Source organism: Molothrus aeneus, chromosome 27 (genome assembly GCF_037042795.1).
Source record: "Molothrus aeneus isolate 106 chromosome 27, BPBGC_Maene_1.0, whole genome shotgun sequence".
In the NCBI taxonomy this organism is placed as follows: domain Eukaryota; kingdom Metazoa; phylum Chordata; class Aves; order Passeriformes; family Icteridae; genus Molothrus; species Molothrus aeneus.
Window position 1 is genome coordinate 297024 of NC_089672.1, and position 23533 is coordinate 320556.

The window sequence follows — 23533 nt, forward strand, 5'->3', positions numbered from 1 at the left end:
TAATCTCAGGCACCAGGACACACAAGGGCCAAACTGCTGAAGAGAAGCTCTGCGGAGAAGAACCTAAGGGCTCTGCCGGTGCCTGAGTTGAACCCAAGCCACTGCTGTGCCCCTGCCTGTCCTGGCCTGGTGAGGTTCAGGGACAGGAGCCTTCCCTCAGCACTGCTAAGGCCACGGCTGGCGAGCTGTGTCCAGCTGTGGGCTCCCCACTATGAGTGCCCATGGACACACCATGAAGAGTCCGGAGAACTGCAGAGATGATGGAGGGACTGGGCATCTGCCCTGAGGAAAGGCTGGGGCACCTGGCACTGCAGCCTGCTGAAGGAAGGCTCGGGGGTTTCATAAATGTAGAGCAATACCTACCTAGGGGAGGTGTGAAGACAGAGCCAGGCTCTTCTCAGTAGTGCCTGGTGACAGGACAAGAAGCAATAGGCACAAAACGAAACACGCGAGGCTCCCTCGGAATATCAGGAAAGACTTTTTTACACAGAAGCTGCCGGAGCAGTGGCACAGGGTCATTAGAGAAATTACGGAGTCGCTATTCTTGGAGATATTCGGCAGCTGTCTGGGCAGCCGACTGCAGGGAACCGAGGAGGAAAGGGAAGGCTGGGCAGTGGCCAAAGCCACAGTCATGCCGGCCGCGTCCCTCCCCCTGGCACCCGCCCGGCCGGGCCCCGGACCGGGGCTCGAACACGCGCTCACGGGGGTGCTCAGACGTGCGCGCCGCCACGCGAGCCCGGGCGGGAGGGGCGGGCGCTGCCGGGAGAGCGGAAGTGAGGCGCGCGGGCCGGCAGCATGGCGGCCGCGCGCTGGTGGCGGCTGTGCGGGCGCTGGCGGCCTGCGGTCACCGGGCCCGCCCTGGGGCCCACGCGGCGCCGCCTCTGGGCCCCCGCCGCCGCCGTCCCGGCCCCGCTGGGCTCCGCGCCGCCGCCCCGCGCCGCCTTCAGCGCCGGCCCGTGCTGGCACCAGCGCAGCCCTGGCGGTCTGTCGGGGGGAGACGCACTGGAAGGCGGCGGCGAGGACGGCGGCGGTGGCGGTGGCGGTGCGGACGGCAGCGGGGCCGGGCCGGTCATAACGGCGTTGACGCCGCTGCTCGTCCCGGAGCATTTCCCCAACGTCCCGCTCATCGCCGTGACGCGCAACCCCGTATTCCCGCGCTTCATCAAGATCATCGAGGTGAGCTGCCGCCGAGCCCTCGGTGGGAGGGGCCGCGGGCCGCCGGGGCCGCGGCCGGAGGTGCTGCGGGCTGGCTCGCAGAGGGGCCGGAGGCGGCTCAGCCCAGCGTTGCGGCCTCGGGCGGGGGTCCCGGGGTGGTATCACCCCAGGCCGTGCGGGGGTCACCGCCCGAGCCCGCCGCTGGCGGCGCCGCATCTCCGGGCCGCTCTCTTTGCCTTGGCAGGTTCCTTGAACTTCAGAGCAAGGCAGCCGCGTGCGTGACCTCCACGGGCAGCCGCTGCTCGGCCTTTGGCTCGAGCTTTGTAACCGAGTCCTGTCAGGATAACGGTTTCTTTTGGGCCAGTTGAAGTTTCACAGTTATTGCGTCAGCAGCTCTGCTTCTAACAGAGAAGGTCGGCGATTCGCACATTATCTCTCGAAGTTCGCTGTCATTTTTGTGTTCTCTGATGAAGGTTAAGCAAACGTGTCCTTGTTTCGGCGCCGTAGGTTGGTGTCAGAGCACCGAGACCCGTGTTGGTGAAGGCAGCAAGCTGTGAGCTGCAAGGAAAAAGCAGGAATTCGGTGTAGAGCAGTACAGCTGCGGTGGGAGAGGTGTTGAGGGATGGGGATGGTAAACACCATTTCAGAGTCTGATCTTTTCCCTCTGCACCCCATAAAGATTTTAAGAGTTATGAATTATATCACTGATGTGTGACTTGAGCTTACAGGCCAGAAATACTGGAACAAGTACTTGTATTTTTGTGCCTCTCTGGTATGTTGCTAGTCTGATTTTGATGTAAATGTAGTATGAAATAAATCAATATTTTCTTGTTCCTGTAGTATTATTTAGCATAATGTTATTTCTACTATAGTATTTTTCTGCATATCCCAATCTAATATGTGCAGCTTCTGGTGTCTTTATAGATGTGTCGGGGGAAGGAGAAGATTATATATTATTAAGAGCGTGTAGTCATACAAGACTTATGTACAGAAGTCATCAATTTCAATGCTTGGGTCAACAATGTCTCACAGAATTGTTAAATGTTTTCTCTTATCCTGTGAGTTCATTGTGCTGCAATTTTCCTGACAAGGTTGAGTCTCTATAGTGCCTATGGAATTACTAATTTTCTTCCTGTTAATGTCTCTGACATTGGTGAGCATATTTTTCTAAACATTGTGCAAAATTAGAATAGGTGTGCTGAGATTAGAATAGGCCAGCAGTGGTGGTATTACTTGTGCTGTTCTGTCAGAACCATGCTGGTTGTTAGCAAAGTGTTGAGCAATGCAGCTTATGTTCATCACTTTGAAGAGCACCCAGTGGTTGGCAGGGTGACTCCATGCAACAGCAGAATTCACATTGAGTTATTTCCTTGGTCACTGAGGATTCAGCCTGTTGTGATTACAGTTCCAGTGGTGCTGGGAGATCTGCCAGGGACAAGTGTGTGGCATCTAGAGATCAGAGGGGAGGAAGAAGGTAAACTAGGAAGAAATACTGGCTGAAACTCAAGGCAGGAACTCAGACTCGTGGGTGTAGGAGAGGAATTGAGCAGAGAAGGCTTTGGAGAAGAGGATTTTAACTAGAGTTTTTGGGCAGAATTCAGGCAACTGATAGGGAAGGGTGAACTAACTCCCCATCAGGCACAGAGAGCTAGGACGTACAGGTATGGAAGGGGAAGGGAACAGTGATGGCAAAAGAAATTTATAAGATACTGTTCAAGTAACTCAGGTTTCTTGCCTGTAAGAGTTGTACAGATTAGGTCTAGTTCCTTCCCCAGCCTTTGAGCTTGTCTTATTTTGACTGGGAAGTGAGTTGTTCAAAATACTTAAATTTCATGTTTCTCTACCTTTTTTTCCACTTCTATATTACTGTGCTCTAATGGAGACAAGACTAGAACCGTACATGCTCCAACTTCATAATTTAGTTGTAGGGTGTCATCGTGCCTGGCCTTACACCCTGGGAGTGCAAAGATAACAGAAAATCCACCTCTGATTGCATACCTGTTGTCCTAGGTGAAAAATAAGAAGCTGGTTGAACTGCTGAGGAGGAAAGTTCGTCTTGCCCAGCCTTATGCTGGTGTTTTTCTTAAAAAGGATGACAAGTAAGTTGTTTGTCTTGATCTTTTTAAAAAATACAGAAATAAGCTGTCCAGGTTGCATTTACACTAAAAGCTGCCATCCTAAATGCCTGCCTTAGATAGCATTGCAGAAATTGTGGCTGGTCTTGGACCATCCTCATGCTATGAAGGTCTTTGTTGCCACCAGCAGTCCTGCTGGGAGCTGGAGTCTTGGTTTAGAAAAAGGTGTTGTTGTTTGGGAAGGAGATACTTGGGTGATTTAGAAAGGGGTTACATGGTGATAGCAATGGGGATTAAGTGTCTTTGCCCCTAAATCCAGTTGAAAGTTCTGCAATCAGTGATTGTTTTTTTCTTTTTAAATCTGACCTGCTATCTCAAGTTTCTGAATATCTACTCCAATTTTTTTTTGCTCAATAGCAATGAATCTGATGTGGTGGAGGATCTGAATGAAATATACCAAATGGGAACTTTTGTCCAGATTCATGAAATGCAGGATCTTGGAGACAAGTTGCGCATGATAGTCATGGGACACCGAAGGTTGGTTACTTGTACTTCACCGCATCTCACCAGACTGCTGTATAAACAGAGACATCAGTTTCACCACATACATGCATTTTTTCTACACAACTTGTGTATGGCAAGTTTTTGCTTTGTTACCATGCCATATCCTGAGAGTGTCAGGATATTTCATGTACTGTCACAACAGTGACAGGTTAGCTGCAAAACAAAAGAGACAGTGCATGTCATTGTCATATCAACTGTGATATGATGCAAGCAAACATTCATTAAGCTGAAGTTTAGCAGTTTGACAATTACAGCAAGGCTTAGTAATGGTGAAAAAAAATCTCTGGAATTAATTCAAGCCAGTATTTTTGCTTTAAAAAAGAAGGAGTGGAGGGGGGTCCAGAATTTTAATTATGTCTTGCCCCAGACATAATTTTGCCCCAGAACTGAAATGAAGAAAATACGATTATTGCTGAAAATCTAGTTTTAGCCATTTATGCTAGATATTTTTAACAAAGTTAAGAAATTGTATTTTTAAAAGCATCAAATAAGTAATTTCCATTAGAAGGAAAAATACAAGGACAGAAACATGGCAGAAGAGACAGATCCAGGGTGAGTTTTGCTTTGAAGCATGGGGTTTTTTCCATCTCCTCACTTTTCTTCACTTGCATTTGTTCTGGATAGCAAAGAATAAGCAGTCCTGTCTAAGCTAAATTCATGTGAATTCACAAGTCAATTCCTTTTCAAATGAAATCTTAGACCTCTTGCTGCATTATCAAAGCACAACCATGTTTAAATGCATTTTGGAAATGAGCTACTGGTTTGGGGTTACTTGGAATAGAAATATTTCCCTATAACTCTGACAGGTTTGGTATTCCTAAGATATAACTTGGGGATTGGTCTTTATATTTGATTGAGATATGGAGCACTGGTCAATCATCTCCATAGGAACCACACTAGGTACCAGATTTGAGGAGCATTAATAGGGAAACACATAGAAAAGGAAACTCCTCTATAAAAGCCAAAATAATGAAGCATCATGTCTTGCAAATGTGTGTCCTTTCTAAATTTTAGCTTGCTCAAAATACAACTTAGTCTTTGTCCTTTTCCTGCTGAAGAGCTGAAATCACATGTAATAGGGAGATAGATTGTTGCTGGTTTCTTTTGGCTTTCAGGATTCGTATAAACAAACAACTAGAGGTTGAGCCTGAGGAACCTGAGAACAAACAAAAAATTAGAAGGAAACAGAAGCGATCTAAGAAGGAGGCTGAAGATGAGACTGGAGCAAAGGACCAAGCTGTGGAGTTGGTACTAGATCCTGTAGCTGCTTCTTCAAAGGAAGTTCTCATGGTAGAAGTAGAGAATGTGATTCATGAAGATTTTCAGATCACAGAAGAGGTTAAAGTAAGTGAATTAGTTTACAAACTTGGACTCGTCCTGTAGAATTGCACCTACACTTCTTGCTTAAAAGAAAAAGTTCTAAAATCAGGCTCTAATGACGCCTGCAGAAACTAGCACATACTCCCTTCTTCTCACAGTCACTGCACAAGGGGATTATATGAAAGAAAAGAATTTTCAATATAACAGCTCAGTTCCTTAAAACAGTTGACTTCAAAAAGTTGCTGAATGAAGAGGCTGGTCTGTGCTTAAATCTGTGTGATCACCTCCATCAAACTGAGTGTTTCCTCAGAGGTGGCTTGGGTGTTCAGCCAGATTGTATCTTCTGGCCAAGAGCCAGTCAAGTTCTGTGCATGCAGAAAGCCAGCTTCTAGGCCTTGTTGCCTTTCCTGAGAGCAGGAATTGCCCCAGTACCAAGAACCATGACAGCCCACCACTGCAGTGAGTGGCTGGACTATATATTTGTACTAAGATCTTCCCTATCCTTTTCCATTCTTTTGGTGATTAGATTTTGTTGTGTTTATAGGCACTTACTGCAGAAATTGTTAAAACAATCCGGGACATCATTGCCTTGAACCCCTTGTACAGGTATGTCCTTCTCATGCTGCCCCACTTTGGGAATAGCATGTTCTCGGTCTGGTAGATGCTGACATTTTCTATACCACTTGCCTTTCTGTTGTAATGAAGTAGAGATATTTGCTGAATTGTTACATAGACTTTTGGTTTGGAATGTAAACTCTGTCTGTTGTTGGAATCAAAGTTTTGAAAACCTGATGGGCAATTTAGAAAAATCATAGAATGATTAAGTCCTAAGGCAGGTGATCTGGGTCTAAGTGAAGCCCACTGCAATAAGCTGTGGGTTTCACTTCACAATAAGCATCATGATCTGATCCATGTCTTACAAGCAGGATCAAAGTTTTGGAACCCTGGCACAAAAAAATCCTACATAACTGTTTGGAGAGCATTTCAGATACTTAGTTTTATATATTGGTGATCATTCCTCTAACCAAGTGATTTATCTGTTTGTTACTGAGTATTGATGCAGTCAAATTTCAAAAATAGTTTGCTATGAAACTGAGCTATGTTTCATTTTATTGCACTGTCTTAACAAGTAAATTAGGATATTCCCTTTTGAATGTAAATTTACACAGCATTTTGGGGTTTTTTACCTTTTATTTTCAGAGAGTCTGTACTTCAGATGATGCAGGCTGGACAGCGTGTGGTAGATAACCCTATCTATCTGAGTGACATGGGTGCAGCCCTAACAGGGGCTGAGTCACACGAACTTCAAGACATCTTGGAAGAAACCAGTGTAAGATGAAGTTTTTAACTCAAGCAATGTGAATGGAATCAGTACATCTGTTGGATGTCACCTTTTCTTTACCAGCCTCATTACAGAAGAGACTTCAGTGCTGCTTTTGATGATGTGTTAATATCAGTGACTAGATTCCTGTTGAAGGAAATAGTAGGTCATTAGTACTGATTTACTGTGGGTAAATCAGAGTGCTGTGCATCTTTGGCAGCAAATAATTTTCTTTGCATGCTGTGGAGTTCCTACATGTTGGTGTTTCCATATCTGCAAGTGCTGTAAAGCTCTCCCAGACAACCTGTTGTTGGAGTTTTTTATTCTGCCTTTCTCTCTGGGACGGAGAAAGTATGTATATATATGAGTGTGAGTGTGTATATATATATATACACATATATATATATGTGTGTGTGTGTGTGTTACTTAACAAGGGTATGGCATCTCAGAACTCATTCTGTGTCTATCTTTTGCAGATTCCCAAACGGCTTTATAAAGCTCTTTCCCTTCTGAAAAAGGAGTATGAGCTGAGCAAACTTCAGCAGCGTCTTGGAAGAGAGGTAAGCTTCTGGAGTAACAAATACCTTGTGTGTATTGGTATTGTGTCCACCACTGTGATGCTTAGTATGGGTATGTGCTCTAAAGGGTGCATTATTTAGATTTAAGGTTTTCTGTTCTTGTGTTAGAAACATGTTTTTTCATGCACATGGTAAAAGTAACAAGACAGGAGGCTACAGCATCTGCTGTTAAATTGTGTCTAAGTTGTCATTTCATGCAAGCAGATAAATCTAGAGGTCTGCAGTTTACCAAGCATCGGTGTAACAATATACAGCCTAATACTGTCTGTAGCGTGCACTAATGTAAATTGCACAATGTTATTTCAAATTACCTTCTGCTAACTCTTGTGAATTGCAATAATTTCTGTCTGTTGTAAGATTTAATCAGAATACAATAACTGCCTCTAAATGGTAATGAAGTATGTGAAGTGCAAATATCTGAGAATATTGAGTTGTGTTTTGTTTGTTAACTCCCAGTAACTGGGGCTTTTAGAATTCATATTAAGTGCAAAATGCTTTTGGACCAGGATTGGAGTGGTTGGAGACTTCTTAAGTGAATTGAACAGATGCAGTCTGTGGGACCAGATATACATCCAAGGATGCTGAGAGTGCTTATCAATGTCATTATTTTGTTTTTTCACTCATCATTAAAGCACTGTGGTCATGGGAGAGGTTTCTGGGAAACAGAAAAAGGTAAATGCCATTCCCATCTCCAAGAAGGAGAACTGGGGAGACTGTAGGCATGTTAGCCTGCCCCCAACCCCTGGGAAGATTATGGAGAAAATTCTCCAGTAAGTCCTGGACAGGCACATGCAAAAGGACATGGAATGGCCAGATTTCCCAAAAGCAAACTGCCTAATTGTCTTCTCTTATGAGAAGGCCAAGAACACAGAAAGGAAACATGGTTTAATGGTGTGCTTGGCAGTGCTAGGTTAATCGTTGGACTCAATGATCTCAGAGGTCTTTTCCTACCTAAATGATTCTAGTATTCTAGCAATGATTGTTGTATACCTTGATATTTGCATGGCCTTTGCTGAGGTCAACTGTAATAGTATTCTGACTAAATTGGGATATTACAGACTGGAAGTATGTAGTATGAGGTTGGTGAAAAAAAAAAATTGGCTAGAATAATGGGCGGAAAAGGTTGTGATCAATGTGGTAACTTCAGCCAGCTACTAGTGGTATCCCCTTGGGGAGTCAGTAAGAACCTACTTAAGTTCTGCCACAAGAAATTCATAGTCCCAGACCAGGCCTGGAATAATCATGATAGAAAATAGCTATACAGGAAAGGATTTTGAAGCCCTGATGTGAGGGAAGCTGACCGTGAATTAGTAGAATTAGTAGAGGAAGGCCAACTGCCAACTGCATACTGGGCTTCAGTTGCCCTGTGTAGGCAGCAGGTAGAGAGTAGTGGTTAGCCCTCTCTGTTTGGTACTTAGGTGGTCACATCTGGATTACTCTGCCCAGCTTTTGGTCTCCCCAACACAAAGAGAACATTGAAGCACTGAATCATGGCCAGTGAAGGCCACCAAGATATGGAGGGTGCTGGAGTATGTTATTAAGTCATTTCTTGTGTTAGAATACACTGCAGACGAGTTCCACGTAGTATTTTCAGTTGCTGGGAATGTCATAACTGAGAAGTATTTGGAAGAGTTTGAGGTAGATGGGCTGTACCAGGAGCACGTTAGTTACTGTATTTGTTGCTTTGTCTAGGTTGAGGAGAAGATCAAGCAAACACATCGCAAGTATCTTCTTCAAGAGCAGTTGAAGATCATTAAGAAAGAACTAGGTCTGGAAAAAGAGGACAAGGATGCTATAGAAGAGAAATTCCGTGAGCGACTAAAGGAGCTGATAGTGCCAAAACATGTCATGGATGTGATTGATGAAGAGCTGAACAAGTTGGGCTTGTTGGATAATCACTCCTCAGAATTCAAGTGAGTGCATGGCCATGTCATGCTGTCAGGGTTTGTTGGGAGAGTGAAACATCAGTGCAGTTCTGTTAAGCACTTACCTTAGTCCCTCCCCGCCCCTCTGTTCCCTGTAGCATGTCATTGCATTATAGTATTTTTTCTCCAAATTGTCTGTGTTTACTTATGTAGTCTACCTCTTTTGATCATTTTAGGTCTTCTGTCTTCTCTTGCAGTCTGATGCTAGAGATACAAAATGTGCAGTTAGTTCCTCGTGAAGTGTGCAGTGATTCTTTTTCTGCCCTGTTTTGGCTCTTCTTTCTTGTACTTTGGTGTCTTCGGCAGATGTGAGAGAAGCTGATACATGTCATTGGCTACCTGAGCTGGTCCCTGAAGTATTGGGGCAGGGTTGGAATTGCTAAGAAGTGAATGAATAGTTTGTAATATGTGTTCTGTGATGTGAATTGTCAGAAACTGAGGTTGAAGTGAACATTTCTTGTCTGTTGAGTCAGGGTGTGCTATATTATACAGCAGTTGGTGTACTCATCAGCTCTCTTAACGTTCTGCATCTCTGCTTTTAAAAGTATCTTTTACAGAGTAAAAGACTGTGCTTAAGGGCAAGCATGCCTTTGGATGAGCAGCATCTTGGCAATCATAGAAAAGACATACTCAGCTTCACAGTCAGTGTTAGTACCTTTCCCTTTCCTTCAGAGTTGTAACAGTGGTTGCAAATTTGCAAAGCAAGTACTTGGGAGAAAAAAGCCAAAGCTCTGGTGGCATGGCAATTGTCGTCAGGTGGATCCTGGGCACAGACAGCCCAGCTATGCTTCCCTGTGTCCATGACTGTGCACAATTTGATAGTTACTGCATTGTGCAGACCTTCCTGTAGACTTGAATTCCTGATCTAAGTACGTAGTTTTAGAACAGTGAGAAGTGGTTGTTGTAGTAGAGTGCTGTGTTCTCTTCAGTTTGTTTGTGCTGATTATCTCTACTGTTAACTTCCATACTGGCATCATTTTCCTCATCTTAAATCTTTCTCTGTGGTGTTGGAGATTCTTTATTTCAGAAAAGCAAAAGCTGTGAAAAAAAGCTTTGTTGTTTTGTTTTTTTTTTTTTTGTGGGAGGAGGTTGAAGGCTGTGAAAAAGGTTAGTGGTGACAGCCCAAATAGTGATGGCTCTTTTCCATGAGTAGTTTATATCCCACTTGTTCTGGATGAGGTTGTTTTGGAAGGTGGTGGAGGAAGACATGAGCTGGTCAATCACTCTCATTTGTGTGTTTCTGTCAGTGTTACACGGAACTATTTGGACTGGCTGACATCCATCCCATGGGGTAAGTGTAGCGAGGAGAACCTGGAGCTGGCTAGAGCCCAAGCAGTTCTGGAGGAGGATCACTATGGAATGGATGACGTCAAGAAACGAATTCTGGTAAGGCAGGAGTAGGCCCTGTGTCCCATTTCACATTGCTTAACATCAGGCATTTTGGATGTGTTTTAGATTGCAGTTGCCATTTAATTGGTGTTAATTCATGCATCAAACAGAAAGTTGGCATGAGAGACCCAAATGTTCTGGTAATCAGTGCTTAATTACTTGTGGCAGTGAAGGTCGCATTCTCATTTCAAACTGCAGTATTCTGGTTTGCACTAAATGCTGGGCGAGGATTCTGGTTTGCAGTAAATGCTGTGGAAGAAATAACTTGCACAGTTATTTCTTCACTGTAAGTGTATAATCAGTTGAGGTTTCAGTTTTGAACTGTGATCTTTTGATTCCTCAACTGTTCAGTGTTACTTGAGGGTTGTCTGTCACAGAAGTGTGAAATAAGACAAGCTTAACTTAGCGCATGGGAGTGGTACAGTAGGAGATGCTCACATGTAGCTTGAAAGACTCAGGTGAGAACAAGAGAAGCTGGGAGAAGAACTTAAACTCTGTCTTCTCACTTCAAGGCAGTGGAGAGAGTCTGCTTCTTCTGGTGAGATTGATACAGAGCACAGAACCTGGGGACAACCAAGCATATAAATAACCAGAGGCAAAACAGATGCATCAGTATCCTGACTTAGCCTCTCCCTTTGCCTTCCCCCAAGTCCTTTGAGAACCAGTTTTGTGTATGATGCTTATTTTGTAATCACTGCTTGACCTGATAACAAATGTGTTTTGGTGTTGCTGATGTTCCCTTCTGTTCACTGCTGGTGCTTTATCTGTTCTACAGGAATTTATTGCAGTCAGCCAGCTGCGAGGAACCACCCAGGGGAAGATTTTGTGTTTTTATGGGCCCCCTGGAGTTGGCAAAACCAGTATTGCTCGCTCCATTGCCAGAGCCCTAAACAGAGAGTACTTCCGCTTCAGTGTTGGAGGGATGACTGATGTTGCAGAAATAAAAGGACACAGGTCAGTGTAACTTGAGAAGTATCTCTATCCAGCAGTTTTTTACTAAAGTAAATAGGAATCTAACTGAAGTTGGACAATGTATGTAATTCTCATCTCTGTTCTGCCAACCCTTGCTGACAGAAGTTGAGATACAGAAGGAAGTGAAAAAGGTAACAAAGGGTGGAGTTTGGAAGATAATTATATTTGTGCTTTTAAGTGCAGTTTCTCCCTGTTTCTTGTGTATTCTCAGCTTTGAAAAGCTGAGTGAGCTACCCAAAACCATTGGACTGATGATAAATGCTAATACATGAGTTCCTGTAGATGTCAGAAGTAGAGAATGGTGACAGTTTAAACAGGGTCATTCACGTGTGTGTTCAGATGTGATTGAGACTTGGTTTCCAAATAATCAGGATAGAAATGATGCATGAGGAAAACCTGGAAACAAGAACATTCATGGGAATAACTATAAGTGAATAAAAAATTGGTAGATTCATGGGGAAAACAAGAAGTTAATAAAAAATGGGTAGATCTGACCCTTCCATAGGTTTATTTTCCTTCCACATACAAAAAATCCTTGAATGGTTGGGATTGAATTGACCTCTGGAGATCGTCTAGACCATTCTCCTGCTAAAGCAGGGGAGAAGGCAGAAGTGCTTAACACCTTCTTTGCCTCAGTCTTTAGTGGAAATATGGCTTGTCTTCAGGACAGCTGTCCTCCTGGGTAGGTAGATGGTGTCAGGGAGCAGAATGGGCCCCCTGTTATCCAGGAGGAGGCCGTCAGAGAACTGCTGAGCTGCTTCGATGTTCATAAATCTATGGGACCAGATGGGATCCACCCCAGGGTGATGAGAAGCTGGCAGATGAGCTTGCTAATCTGCTCTCCATCATTTACCAGCAGTCCTGGCTCACTGGGGAGGTTCCAGATGACTGGAAGCTGCCCAATGTGATGCTCATGTACAACAAGGGTGGGAAGGAGGATCCTGGTAATTATAGGCCAGCAGTCTGACCTCAGTATCCAGTAAGATAATAGAACAGTTTATATTGAGTGTCATCACACAGCACTTACACGATCGCCAGGGTATCAGAGCCAGTCAGCAGGGGTTTTAGGAGGGGTAGGTTGTGTTTGACCAACTTGATCTCCTTTTATGACCAAGTGACCCACCTGATGGATGCAGGAAAAGCTCTGGATTTTGTGTGGAAAGGCTGTGGATGTTGTCCGTTTGACTTCAGCAAGGCCTTTGACACTGTCTCCCACAGCAGACTCCTGCAAAAGCTGCAGCCCATGGCTTGGACAGGAGCACTCTGTGCTGGGTTCAGAACTGAACTGCATGGCTGGCCCAGAGAGTGATGGTGAACGGTGCTGCATCCAGCTGGCAGCCAGGCACCAGTAGTGTCCCTCAGGGCTCTGTGGGGGAGCCAGTTCTGTTCAATATTTTTATTGACCAGATGGATGAGGGGATTGAGCCTTTCATTAGTAAATCTGCAGATGACACTAAGCTGGGAACGTGTGTCCATCTGTTAGAAGGTAGGAGGGCTCTGCAGGGAGACCTGGAATAGTTGGAGGGATGGGCAGAGTCCAATGTGATGATGTTTTATACGTCCAAGTGCCGAGTTCTGCAGTTTGGCCACAATAACTCCCTGCAACATTATAGGCTGGGGACAGAGGGGCTGGACAATGCCCAGGCAGACAGGGACCTGGGGGTACTGGTTGACACCTGACTGAACATGAGCTAGTAGTGTGCCCTGGTGGCCAAGAAGGCCAATGGCTCCTGGCCAGTATCAGGAATAGTGTAGCCAGCAGAGCCAGGGAGGTCATTCTGACCCTGTACTCGGCACTGGTGAGGCCAAACCTTGAGTGCTGTGTCCAGTGCTGGGCCCAGTTTAGGAAGGATGTTGAAATTCTTTAGTGCATCCAGAGAAGGGCAACAAGGCTGGTGAGGGGCTTGGAACACAAGCCCTGTGAGAAACGACTGAGGGAGCTGGGGTTGTTTAGCCTGGAGAAAAGGAGACTCAGAGGTGACCTTATCACTCTCTACAACTTCCTGAAAGGTGGTTATAGTCAGGTGGGGGTTGGTCTCTTTCACCAGGCAGCAACTGATGGAACCAGAGGACACCAGTCTCAAGCTGCGCCAAGGGAAATTTAGGTTGGATATTAGGAAAAAGCTTTTTACAGAAAGAGTGATAAAGTTCTGGAATGGTCTGCCCGGGGAGGTGGTGGAGTGGCCATCCCTGGATGTGTATAAAAAAGGACTGGATGTGGCACTCGGTGGCATTGTTACACAGGATGGTGTCCAGACAAGTTTTGAATGTCTCCAGAGATACAGATCCCACAGCCTCTCTGGGCAGCCTGTTCCAGGGCTCTGCCCCCCTCAATGTACAGAAGTTTCCCCTCGTATTCAGGTGGAATTTCCTGTGTTTCAGTTTGTGCCCATTAGCCTGTGTCCTGTCACTGGGCACCACTGGCAAGAGTCTGGCCCTTTCCTCTTGATACCCACCCTTCAGATATTTTTACACCTTGATAAGATCCCCTTTCGGTCATCTGAAGGCTAAACAGGCCCAGCTCCCTCAGCCTTTCCCATGAGAGATGCCCCAGTCCCCTAATCACCTTTGCAGCCCTCCACTGGACCCTCCCCTGCAGTTCCTTGTCTTTCTTGAACTCCTAAGTCCAGAACTGAGCACGACACTGCAGGTGTGGCCTCACCAGAGTAGAGGGTCTGCATCTGAACATAAAACCAGCGGTGTTTTCAAAACTGTAAGAGCAGCCACTCTGCAGAGTAAATTGAACCTGCAGGGCTCTGCCTTACCCAGAAGCAGAGAAAAATATTTTTTATGTTTTTCAGTTGTTCTCTGTTCTGTGCCTCTTGGCCTTCACTCTGTTGTTACCCTCTTTGCTTCTGCTTGTTTCTGGATACCAGAAACAATCTCTAGCAGGAAGGTTATATTTTGCTATTAGCAATTTGTTCCTTTAGTATCTTTTGATTTACTCTGGTCTTTTTGTCCCTATCAAGTGAGGAAGCGAAATGTTACCTCTTCTAACATTTCTTTCCCAAATCCTATGAAAAATCAAACATCTCTGTTCTCAGCCTAACCTCTTTGCTTTTCTCTAATTGAGAAGTGGTTTAAACTAAAGATAAAAACTGTAGTCCAGGAGTGTTTTGCCAAAATTCATGACTAGAAACAGATTAGGTGGGTCTTGGTGCTTAATATGGTGATGGAGAATGCTTTTGGAGATGTTGAAGAAATAAAGGCTTGTTTCCCAGCAGGATATTCTTGTTCTGTCACCTGTGTGATATATGCTCTGACATATGCTTGATATATGCTGTGGTTTTCAGTGGTTCCCTAAATACAATCTCTGGTAAAACAGGAGGACATATGTTGGAGCAATGCCAGGAAAAATCATCCAGTGTCTGAAGAAGACCAAGACAGAGAATCCACTTATACTGATTGATGAGGTGAAGTATTTGGTCTTTCTTCTAAGTTTTGCTCTTAAAGACTTGTATCAATTTGTGATCCCCAGAGAATAGGTGAAGCAGTAACTCTTAAAAATCCCAGGATCTTTTTTGTTCATATGAGGCTGGGCTTTTAAGTTCTCTGGGTGACACTGGTACCTTAGATGCTTTGTTTTCTCTCCTTATAGCAGACTCCAGCTTTAAAATTCTAGTTGTGTCCTTCTGATTAAATTATAGCTGTTTGGATTGTAATGGACCTGGCTGAATATTCAGAGTTTCTGTAGTTCTTGTGTTTCCTTCATAGGTGTGAGCACATCACTGTGCACAAATCCACCGTTGCCTGTGGGATTATTAGCAAGAGTCACTCTCAGTAGGTCTAAAGCAGGACTCTAAGGAATAAGATGCTCACAGTCAATTTGTGGTCTGATTTGAGAATAAATGAGTTAGGGCTACCAACCTAATACTTTGTCAAAAAGCAAATAAAGACAGGATATAATAGCAGGTGTTCAGAATAGACTCAAGGTATGGCCTTCTTGTGTGCCATGCCTGGGAAGGACCAACAGCAGATGTAGCCTCCGGTCTCTTCACAGAGAGCAGCAGGCACAACTCTGTCCCGGGATTTTTCCTGGGAAAGGCAGGGAGAAGTTCAGAGAAGAAGAGATAACAATTCTTATCTCTACTTGCTGCTCCTGTGGTTTGGCACATGTGGAATGTGTTATGGAGATTGTTTACCAAAAGGAGTTTGTTAATTGGATTCTGCTGATGATTGTTGGGATTGATTGGCCAATTGGGTCAAAGCTGTCTCCAGACTATCTCCAGACAGTCACGGGTTTTTCTGTAGTATCTTTTCAGTATAGTATCCTTTAGTATAGTATCTCTTTAGTATATAATTTAGTATAGCATTAGTGTAATATAGTATAGCTTAATAAAGCATTTGTTCAGCCTCCTGAATCATGGAGTCAGAGCACATTATTCCCTGGCTGGGGGATTGCCTGTTTCTACAATAAGCAGATTCTTGGGAGGAATGGTATGTGGGACCAATAAACTGTCATCTGTTGCAGCATGATGTAACCAATGAGTATCGTGATTTGAAAGGTAATGGAACCTGTAGGTTATGATACTTGACTGGTGTTGGCCAGAAGACCTGCCTTGGCTGTAGCAGTGAATTTCATTAAGGCCATCCAGTTAATGCTGCTCGTAAGGGAGAAGAAGCAGCAGCCCTGTTTGTATCCTGAGAAGGAAAGTTCACATTGCTAGACAAGCCAATGACCTTGGCCATGGTCCTGGGCAGCTGGCTCTAGTGGCCCTACTTGAGCTGTGGGGTTATTCAAGATGACTTCAGGAAGTCCCCATGAGCCTCAATCAACTTATAACTATGACAACAGCCCAAGTCACTAATGTGGCTCTGCTTGAATGGCTGTGTGTAGGCTTTTTGCACCTTGAGCAGAGTAAGGAGTGTGTCTGCACTTGCATATTAGGGAAGTGGTGTAAGCTAGCACTCTAGTCCTCTCACTGTGGAGTAAGTGTTCTGGTCTGTGCCTATAGCTTATCTCAGTTTAACGAGTAGTAGCCCACCAGTAGTAGTGCTTTTTATTGTATGCACATTGCCTGAGACTTCATAGTGATTTTCTGCAACATTCAAAAGTCCTGTGTCTTCTCAGGCGTGTCATGTGCTCACACAGGAAGATAGTGGGGACTTGGATGAGTGCACAGAAAAGTGGTAGACTGGTATTGGATGTTAATGAACACTCATGAACATTTTCAGATGGAGCCTTGAAAAAAATCTTGCTTGAGAATTTATCATGGTGGGAAACTTCTTAGAGTATTAAATTTTTTTCTCCCACAGGTAGATAAAATAGGAAGAGGCTATCAAGGGGATCCATCCTCAGCCCTTCTAGAACTATTGGATCCAGAACAGAACTCTAACTTCTTGGATCATTATCTTGATGTTCCTGTGGATTTGTCAAAGGTATTTCTCTTTTCTGCAGAGATTGTAGAGCCAGAACGTCTGAATGTGTTTCATTGCAGAGATTTCCTGTCCATGAAAAGATGCTGACATTTTATTCCATTGGAAAATCAGATGGAACATAAATGGTACACAGCTGTCTCTGTAGGAGTTGGTTTTAACTGAAGTGTCTGTACATGAAAGAACACGATCACCCACATATGTCCTGTAGCCCTAACTCCTTGTAAAGCCAGGGACAAACAGATGTGTGGTTTCCACTAGAAAAGGCAAAAGTTTTCCTTTACGTGATGATTGGCAGAGCTGCTGTCAAGGGAGGTGGCCTAATGCTGTGAAGCTTTTGAAATTGGTCATCTTTGCACACTGTTGCACTTTTTGTGCAGCTGACATAAATTACAGAATTGACATATTAGGAATAGGTATAGATAATTGGGTCATTCTGAGCTAATTTCCTAGAAGGTAGAAAGAACCTCTGAGTGAGATCTAGATCTCCCATTTTCTGGTCCCTATCAAACCATTCCAATTTCCCAGTTTGTGCATTGTGTATTTCTAAACATTTATTTTGGGAGTATGGAACATGCTATTACATAATTCTAAAATCCAGACTTTGATTAAAAACTAATTCCACAGATAGGGTGATCTTGCTAGTACTTGGGGTAAAACAACTGGTTAATTAAAGTTCTTAATAGGATCTTTTAATGCTTCCAGGTACTTTTTATTTGTACTGCCAATGTAACAGAAACCATTCCAGAGCCACTGCGAGATAGAATGGAAGTGATCAATGTGTCAGGATATGTAGCAGAGGAGAAACTTGCAATTGCAGAGGTAAGAGAAATCACTGTTGTGCTTTACGTGAATTATATCTGGTAGATTTTTTTTTGACAGATTTAGGCTTACATATTTACATCCAACTATGTCCTAAAAAATTAGGCACATGGTATTTTGAACAGAGTTCCTTTGATTTGAACACATAGTTAAAGTAACTCCTGTCTGCCATAGGCTGTGGACACCAGAAAGCAGCATTGAGCTAACAGCAGAAAGTTGAGTGAATTGGAACCACTAGGCTTTTGTCACAAATACTAAGAGAAGGATGTGGGGGATTATTTCTTTCAGAGATACTTGGTCCCTCAAGCACGAGTTCTGTGTGGCTTGGATGAAAACAAAGCTCAAATCACATCAGATGTCCTGACTGTTCTCATCAAGCAGTACTGCAGAGAGAGTGGGGTGAGGAATCTGCAGAAACAAGTAGAAAAGGTATGGGGAAGTTATGTGTAACTGTGACCACTGTGCATCAGCTTTCTCAGCTTTTTTTACAGAGATAAATTACTATCTCGCCCAGGTATTGAGGAAATCTGCCTATAAAATTGTGAGTGGAGAAGCAGAGATGGTCCAAGTAACACCCGAAAACCTGCAGGATTTTGTAGGAAAGCCCATCTTCACTGTGGATCGCATGTATGAAACCACTCCCCCAGGAGTGGTGATGGGTTTGGCCTGGACAGCTATGGGTGAGACAAAATTAATTTTGGGTGAATGCCTACATTTCTGTGTCATTTTCAAAAGTTGAATGTAATAGTCAAACAGAACTGAGTCCAGTGATGTTCTTCTACAGGCATCAGTAAAAGGAATTGCCTTTGGCCTTTGGGTCCTGAATACTACTTCCTTGAAGAAGTGAGCCTTTCTTTGGCCCTTACCCAGGCTCATCTTAGCTTAGGGCCAGCATGTTTTCTCTTCAAGCTCCATACCCCATACAAATGATGTACATTAGGAACATCAGCAGCAGGAGGTGCCACTGTGAGACACGGCACAGCTGAGGCACAGCTGAGGAATGCCGTGTCTCGTCAGTGATGTGCAACACTGACTTGGCTTCTGGTGTTGAGGGCAGGTATAGGTGTTCCAGCACTCTGTGGAGTGGGTGCAGTTGGCTGCTACCATTCATTGGATTACTCCCCTAGTAACTTGTGGGCTTATGTGCTCTACAGGATGGAAATACAGCACACAGCAAAGGAAATGACCTCTTCATACTCAAATTGACCTTGGGTAGAATTCAAGTAGTTAAGAGGGAAATTATCAGTATGGCAGAGAAGGTAAATAGATACGTGGCACTGGAGAACTGAAGAATTGAAGTGGCTAAAAGTGTTTTGTGAACTCAGCTTACTCTCTGGAGGAAACAAAGAACATGAAACCATTATAAGAACTTGGTTTTTGCCATTAAGTAGGGATTGCATCTGTGTTCCTAGAAGGTGAAGTCCAAAAAAGCAATGAATGGAGACTGTTGAGATTTCTAGCTGGCCTTCCTGAAGGTATTTAAGGAACAGGTTTCAGCTGCTCTCTACTCAAGGGCTAGTGTCTCATCAGAGAGCAGCAATTCCAAATGCCTGACATAGCTTCTGCATCACCAAAATCTTCTAGTTTAATTTGCCTTCAACTTTTTTCAGATGTTGTTTTTCTTTTTTTAGGAGGTTCCACTCTGTTTATTGAAACATCCCTGAGGCGACCCAAAGACAAGGAAAACAAGGATGGGTCACTTGAAGTAACAGGGCAACTGGGAGATGTAATGAAAGAGAGTGCCAAAATTGCATACACATTTGCAAGAGCCTTTCTGATGCAGAAGGACCCCAACAATGATTTTCTTATATCTTCTCATATCCACTTGCATGTGCCAGAGGTAAACTGATGCAGAGTTCACAGAGCATGTACAGCAACCCGACTGGTTTGCTCCCTTAGATGTAAAGCTGGAAGGCGCTTCATTTGTCCATATGTTGTGCAGAATGCTCTCTTCTAGCAGTAAAACCAAGGAATTAAGACATTTTCTTCAGGCTCCTGTGAGGGTCTTCTTATGAGCCATGTTTCCATTCCTTTCTACAGCAAGCATGTGGCAAGAATACACGGGCTTGGATAATTTTCTAAAGAAACCTAAGCTTTTGTTGCAGCTGTTTGCCCTGTTGTGCAGGTGGGGAAGCCATGACATAGAGATAAGTGATTGGGATAAATGCTTGGATGAAGTTACAAAGACATCAAAGTTTAGGTCTCTGTGTTACCAGGCCTTCTTAAAGGCTTCAAGTCATTTACACATGATTGGAAATACTATTCCTGATCTCCGTGCCATGCTTCTAGTCCATGTAATGGCAGTGGTTGCTTTTGTCCAATATTTGGGGCTGAAAATAAATGCCCACAGTGCTCAATGGCTCACATGCTGTGTAACAAGCTTTGGGCGGGTGCTTTACTGAAGACAGATTTTGAGCTGTGATTGTGCCCCAGCTTTACTTCTGGATCAATGAGTGCTCTGTGTGCAATGTCTTTGTTGCATCTTGCTCTGGGTCTGTCCAGGTACGCGTTGTTGTCTGTGAATTCATTCCCTGAAAGATGAGAAAACAGCAGACATGATCTCTGTCTCTACTCCTTCAAACATTGATTTCTTCTGTTCTTACTACAAAGAGGTTTGATCTCAGATAAATCCAGACTGTCACTAGTTCAGGCCTGGATTTTGTGGGGCTTTACATACTGATCTTTTCTGCCTTGAATGATTTTTGATATTGTCTTCCACTACTTTGTTACTCTTGACACTCTCCCCTTGTGATGTTAGACTTGGGTCTAACGAAGAGCTTCAAAGTGTTTGTGCTCTTTTTTCCACTGATTTTGCTTACTCAAAGACCTGAGCTCAGTGAGTATGGCGGTGGCATCAGGCCAGAAACCACATTTGTGAACTCATTTGTGGATTATTTCTCATGAATAAGGTGAAGAATGTCACAGTTGTTAATATATCAGCCAATTCAAATAGTGGATTCCATCACACACATACGCAAAAAAACTTTATGAGGCTTCATGAAATTTGGACAACATTAAAACAACAAGGACAAGAGTACTGACTGACTCTGCTGCTTCTTGAATGAGCAGAGGAGTTGTGCTTTGTTTTTTTTTTTTTAAACAGGGAGCAACCCCGAAGGATGGACCAAGCGCAGGATGTACCATAGTAACAGCTCTGCTGTCCCTGGCCATGAATTGCCCAGTGAGGCAGAATGTAGCCATGACTGGAGAAGTGTCACTGACTGGAAAAATTCTTCCTGTTGGTGGAATCAAGGAGAAGACTATTGCAGTAAGAGCTCTTATCTCTGTGCATTGTCCACAGCAGAGCCCTGGGATGGACTCAGTGGGGACAGGGACAGCCAGGGGAGGATTGCTCCTTGAACTGGGAGAGGCAGATTTCATTCCATACACAGGCTGGAAAAGTCTGTGGGATCTTGGTTGTGTCCCTGGCTGTGAGGAAAGGGATGGGACCCCAGGCTTTGTGCCAAGGCATGTATGTTAACCTAGCTCAATTCCACCTACACTGGCAGAAGTGAAGGTGACTGACAGCTTTAACTGGCTGTCAGAGCTGTCTGCTCTATCAGACTAGCGCAGTGCAATCACCTGTGCTGTGTTGAATTGCTTGTTTCAAGAGGGCATCAGTGGAGCTTTGGCAACATCTCTAACTAATATTCTTAAAAATCAAGGCTCTGTTCCCTAATTCCAGTGTGAACTTGTTTGAAATTTTATACAGATGTCTTAGATAAGAGGAACTTAGATTTAGTAATTGTAGTTTTGGCTTCATCTATTTTGTTTTCAGAATTTCTTTCCAAGCGTTCAGGCTCTCTCCCTACTTTTGACCTGCACAATTCTGGCCTACATAAGCCTTGCACCACACATATTTTTCAGTCAAGAATGTTATTAGGTCTTCCTCCATTCAGCTGGGGCTTCACATCAGTGTTCTGTCACCAAATATATTTGGGCTACAGCTTTGTACAGTGTGATTTCTTTTCCTTGTATGACTTAAAAACAAGTAGTTGTTTGTAGCAGTCAGTACAGGACTAACCTGTGCTATGGCACTGACTGGCTGCACTTGCAGGAGGAGTGTGAGTGGCCACAGGCCTAAACACAGGATCATCCCTAAAGCAATGGGTACAAACCTGTCCTGGGAGGAGCAGCTCTGCTTTCTGTGCTCCTTCCAGGGAAGGTGTCCCTATGAAAAGGTTCTGTAGAATTGTACTAAGGGTATTGATGGGGTAGGTTGGTTTGACAAGCTGTTTCTAACTTTGCTTTCATCCAAGGCTTTATCGTCACCCAAGCTGGAACAGATACTTAGAACTCTGTAAAATAGTATGAATGTTCTGAACAATCCCCCAAGCTGCTGATATAATCCAACTAAAATGCCTCCCCTCCTCATCTGTCCCTGCAACTGAGATGGCACTGGAGACTATGTTTTGAGGCTTGAGGGGGGGATCCAGAACATGCTTCACCCTGGTGATAACTGTCATGAATGCCCTTGGTGCTCTCCATAGAAGAGAGTAAAGCTGGATCATGCTCCAGAATAACTGCTCTTGCTTTCAGAAATGGGGATGGGTGTTCCTGGTACATGGAAGGATTCCTAGGACTCAACAGCCCAACTTTTTCTCCCCACAGGCAAAGAGGGCAGGTGTTACCTGCATCATTCTGCCATCAGAGAACAAAAAGGATTATTATGACCTTGCTGGATTCATTACAGAAGGACTGGAAGTGCATTTTGTGGAGCACTACACAGAGGTATTTGATATAGCATTTTCACAGCTGGATCTCACTGGAGGATGACATGCGGTGCCCTTGATGGCTGGAAGGTGTTCTGTCCCTAAGCACTCGGCCCCCACTTAGAGATGGGTGACATGGAGCAATCCTGAAGTGGGACATGAAGCTATTGCTGCTGCGCAGCTGCCAAAATGAATTATGGCTCTGCTAGAATAAAGTATTTCTCAGTCTTTAATACTGAATTATGATCCACAATAAAGGATTTCCAATTTTGCCAAAGGAACGGGCATATTATCAGCCACCAGCAGGGGGGCTAGTCTGGTCTTTCCTCACTGAAGATGTTTCAGCTATTTCACTGTAAATTTCTGTATGACTTGTGGGAAAGGACTGAACAGTACACCCAGAGCTAGGCTGATGTACAGCTTTTATTCCTGATGTGGTAGAAGGCAAGTAGCTCTCACAATCTGTCTCTGTTTAGAAGCCTGGGCTGGGCTGAAAGGACACTGAAATCCTAAGATAGTTCAGCACAGCTAGTACAGTCAGCTGATAAAGGGACATGGTTCTCTAGGTTCAGTCACCAAGTCAATACCACCAGAAGGAACTCCAGGCTAAAGAGGGCAGATCAGCAACATGCTCAGCATCACCAGTCAGCAGCACTGTGCTGCACCAGCAAGGGCCTGTGCCCCTCTGCAACAGCTGTATGATATTCAGGGAGTCAGAAAAGGAATTAAATATATTGACTGTTGTACATCAGTAAACACAGGCTTGGAGGCTGGAGAAATTGAATACTTCATCTTCAAATGAACTCTTAAGAAAAGTACTTTCTGAGCCAAGAACAGCTCTTGTCATCTCAGCAAAGGAGCCCTTAGGGGACAATAAAGAATCCAGCTACTGAAGTCCAGGGAGCTCTTGCTGACTCCAGGTGTCATGACTTCTTGCTACCACACTGCAAAACACAGGCCTGAATAGAGTACAAGGGGAAACACAGGAGCAGGCTAAGCATAGGGAATGGGCTGATGTGCCCTGGGGAAGAAGTGCAAAGTAGTTACTATTTTCAACAGCCATTTTTGCCCACTTCCCCCCTACCACCATCTAGGTCTGGAGACAGACTAGGAGGTAGAAGGCATTATTCCAGAGATTTCCACGTCCTGAGACTGCACATAGTCAGAGGATTCCCCTCTAGAGTAGGTCACAGCAGCACCAGTATCAGTGTCTCCACCTGCAGGTACAATAAACCCCTGACCCAAATTCTTGATGGCTGGAGTTCTGGACCTTGTCAGCATCCCCCAGCAGCACCCACTGAAGTAGATGTACCAAGAACACTCA

General features: G+C 44.3%; 1 protein-coding gene across 1 annotated transcript; it reads left to right on the plus strand.

Moving 5' to 3' along the window:
• The first annotated feature begins 1005 nt into the window (after nucleotides 1-1005).
• LONP1 (lon peptidase 1, mitochondrial) lies at nucleotides 1006-22486 on the plus strand. Its single transcript, XM_066566134.1, has 18 exons — nucleotides 1006-1176; nucleotides 3166-3254; nucleotides 3648-3767; nucleotides 4910-5138; nucleotides 5659-5720; nucleotides 6315-6444; nucleotides 6912-6995; nucleotides 8706-8926; nucleotides 10186-10324; nucleotides 11103-11281; nucleotides 14625-14712; nucleotides 16556-16678; nucleotides 17381-17497; nucleotides 17786-17926; nucleotides 18012-18177; nucleotides 19129-19337; nucleotides 20601-20765; nucleotides 22109-22486. Exons 3-18 carry the CDS (start codon nucleotides 3691-3693, stop codon nucleotides 22271-22273), a joined length of 2295 nt encoding a protein of 764 aa, XP_066422231.1. The 5' UTR covers nucleotides 1006-1176; nucleotides 3166-3254; nucleotides 3648-3690; the 3' UTR covers nucleotides 22274-22486.
• The last annotated feature ends 1047 nt before the right edge of the window (nucleotides 22487-23533 follow it).

Bases quoted from the DNA above. Each gene is read 5' to 3' on its own strand.
- LONP1 (XM_066566134.1), top strand. From the start codon at position 3,691: ATGGGAACTTTTGTCCAGATTCATGAAATGCAGGATCTTGGAGACAAG. The intron at 16,679-17,380 runs GTATTTCTCTTT...TAATGCTTCCAG, and splicing joins TTCCTGTGGATTTGTCAAAG to GTACTTTTTATTTGTACTGC. The intron at 20,766-22,108 runs GTAAGAGCTCTT...TTCTCCCCACAG, and splicing joins TCAAGGAGAAGACTATTGCA to GCAAAGAGGGCAGGTGTTAC.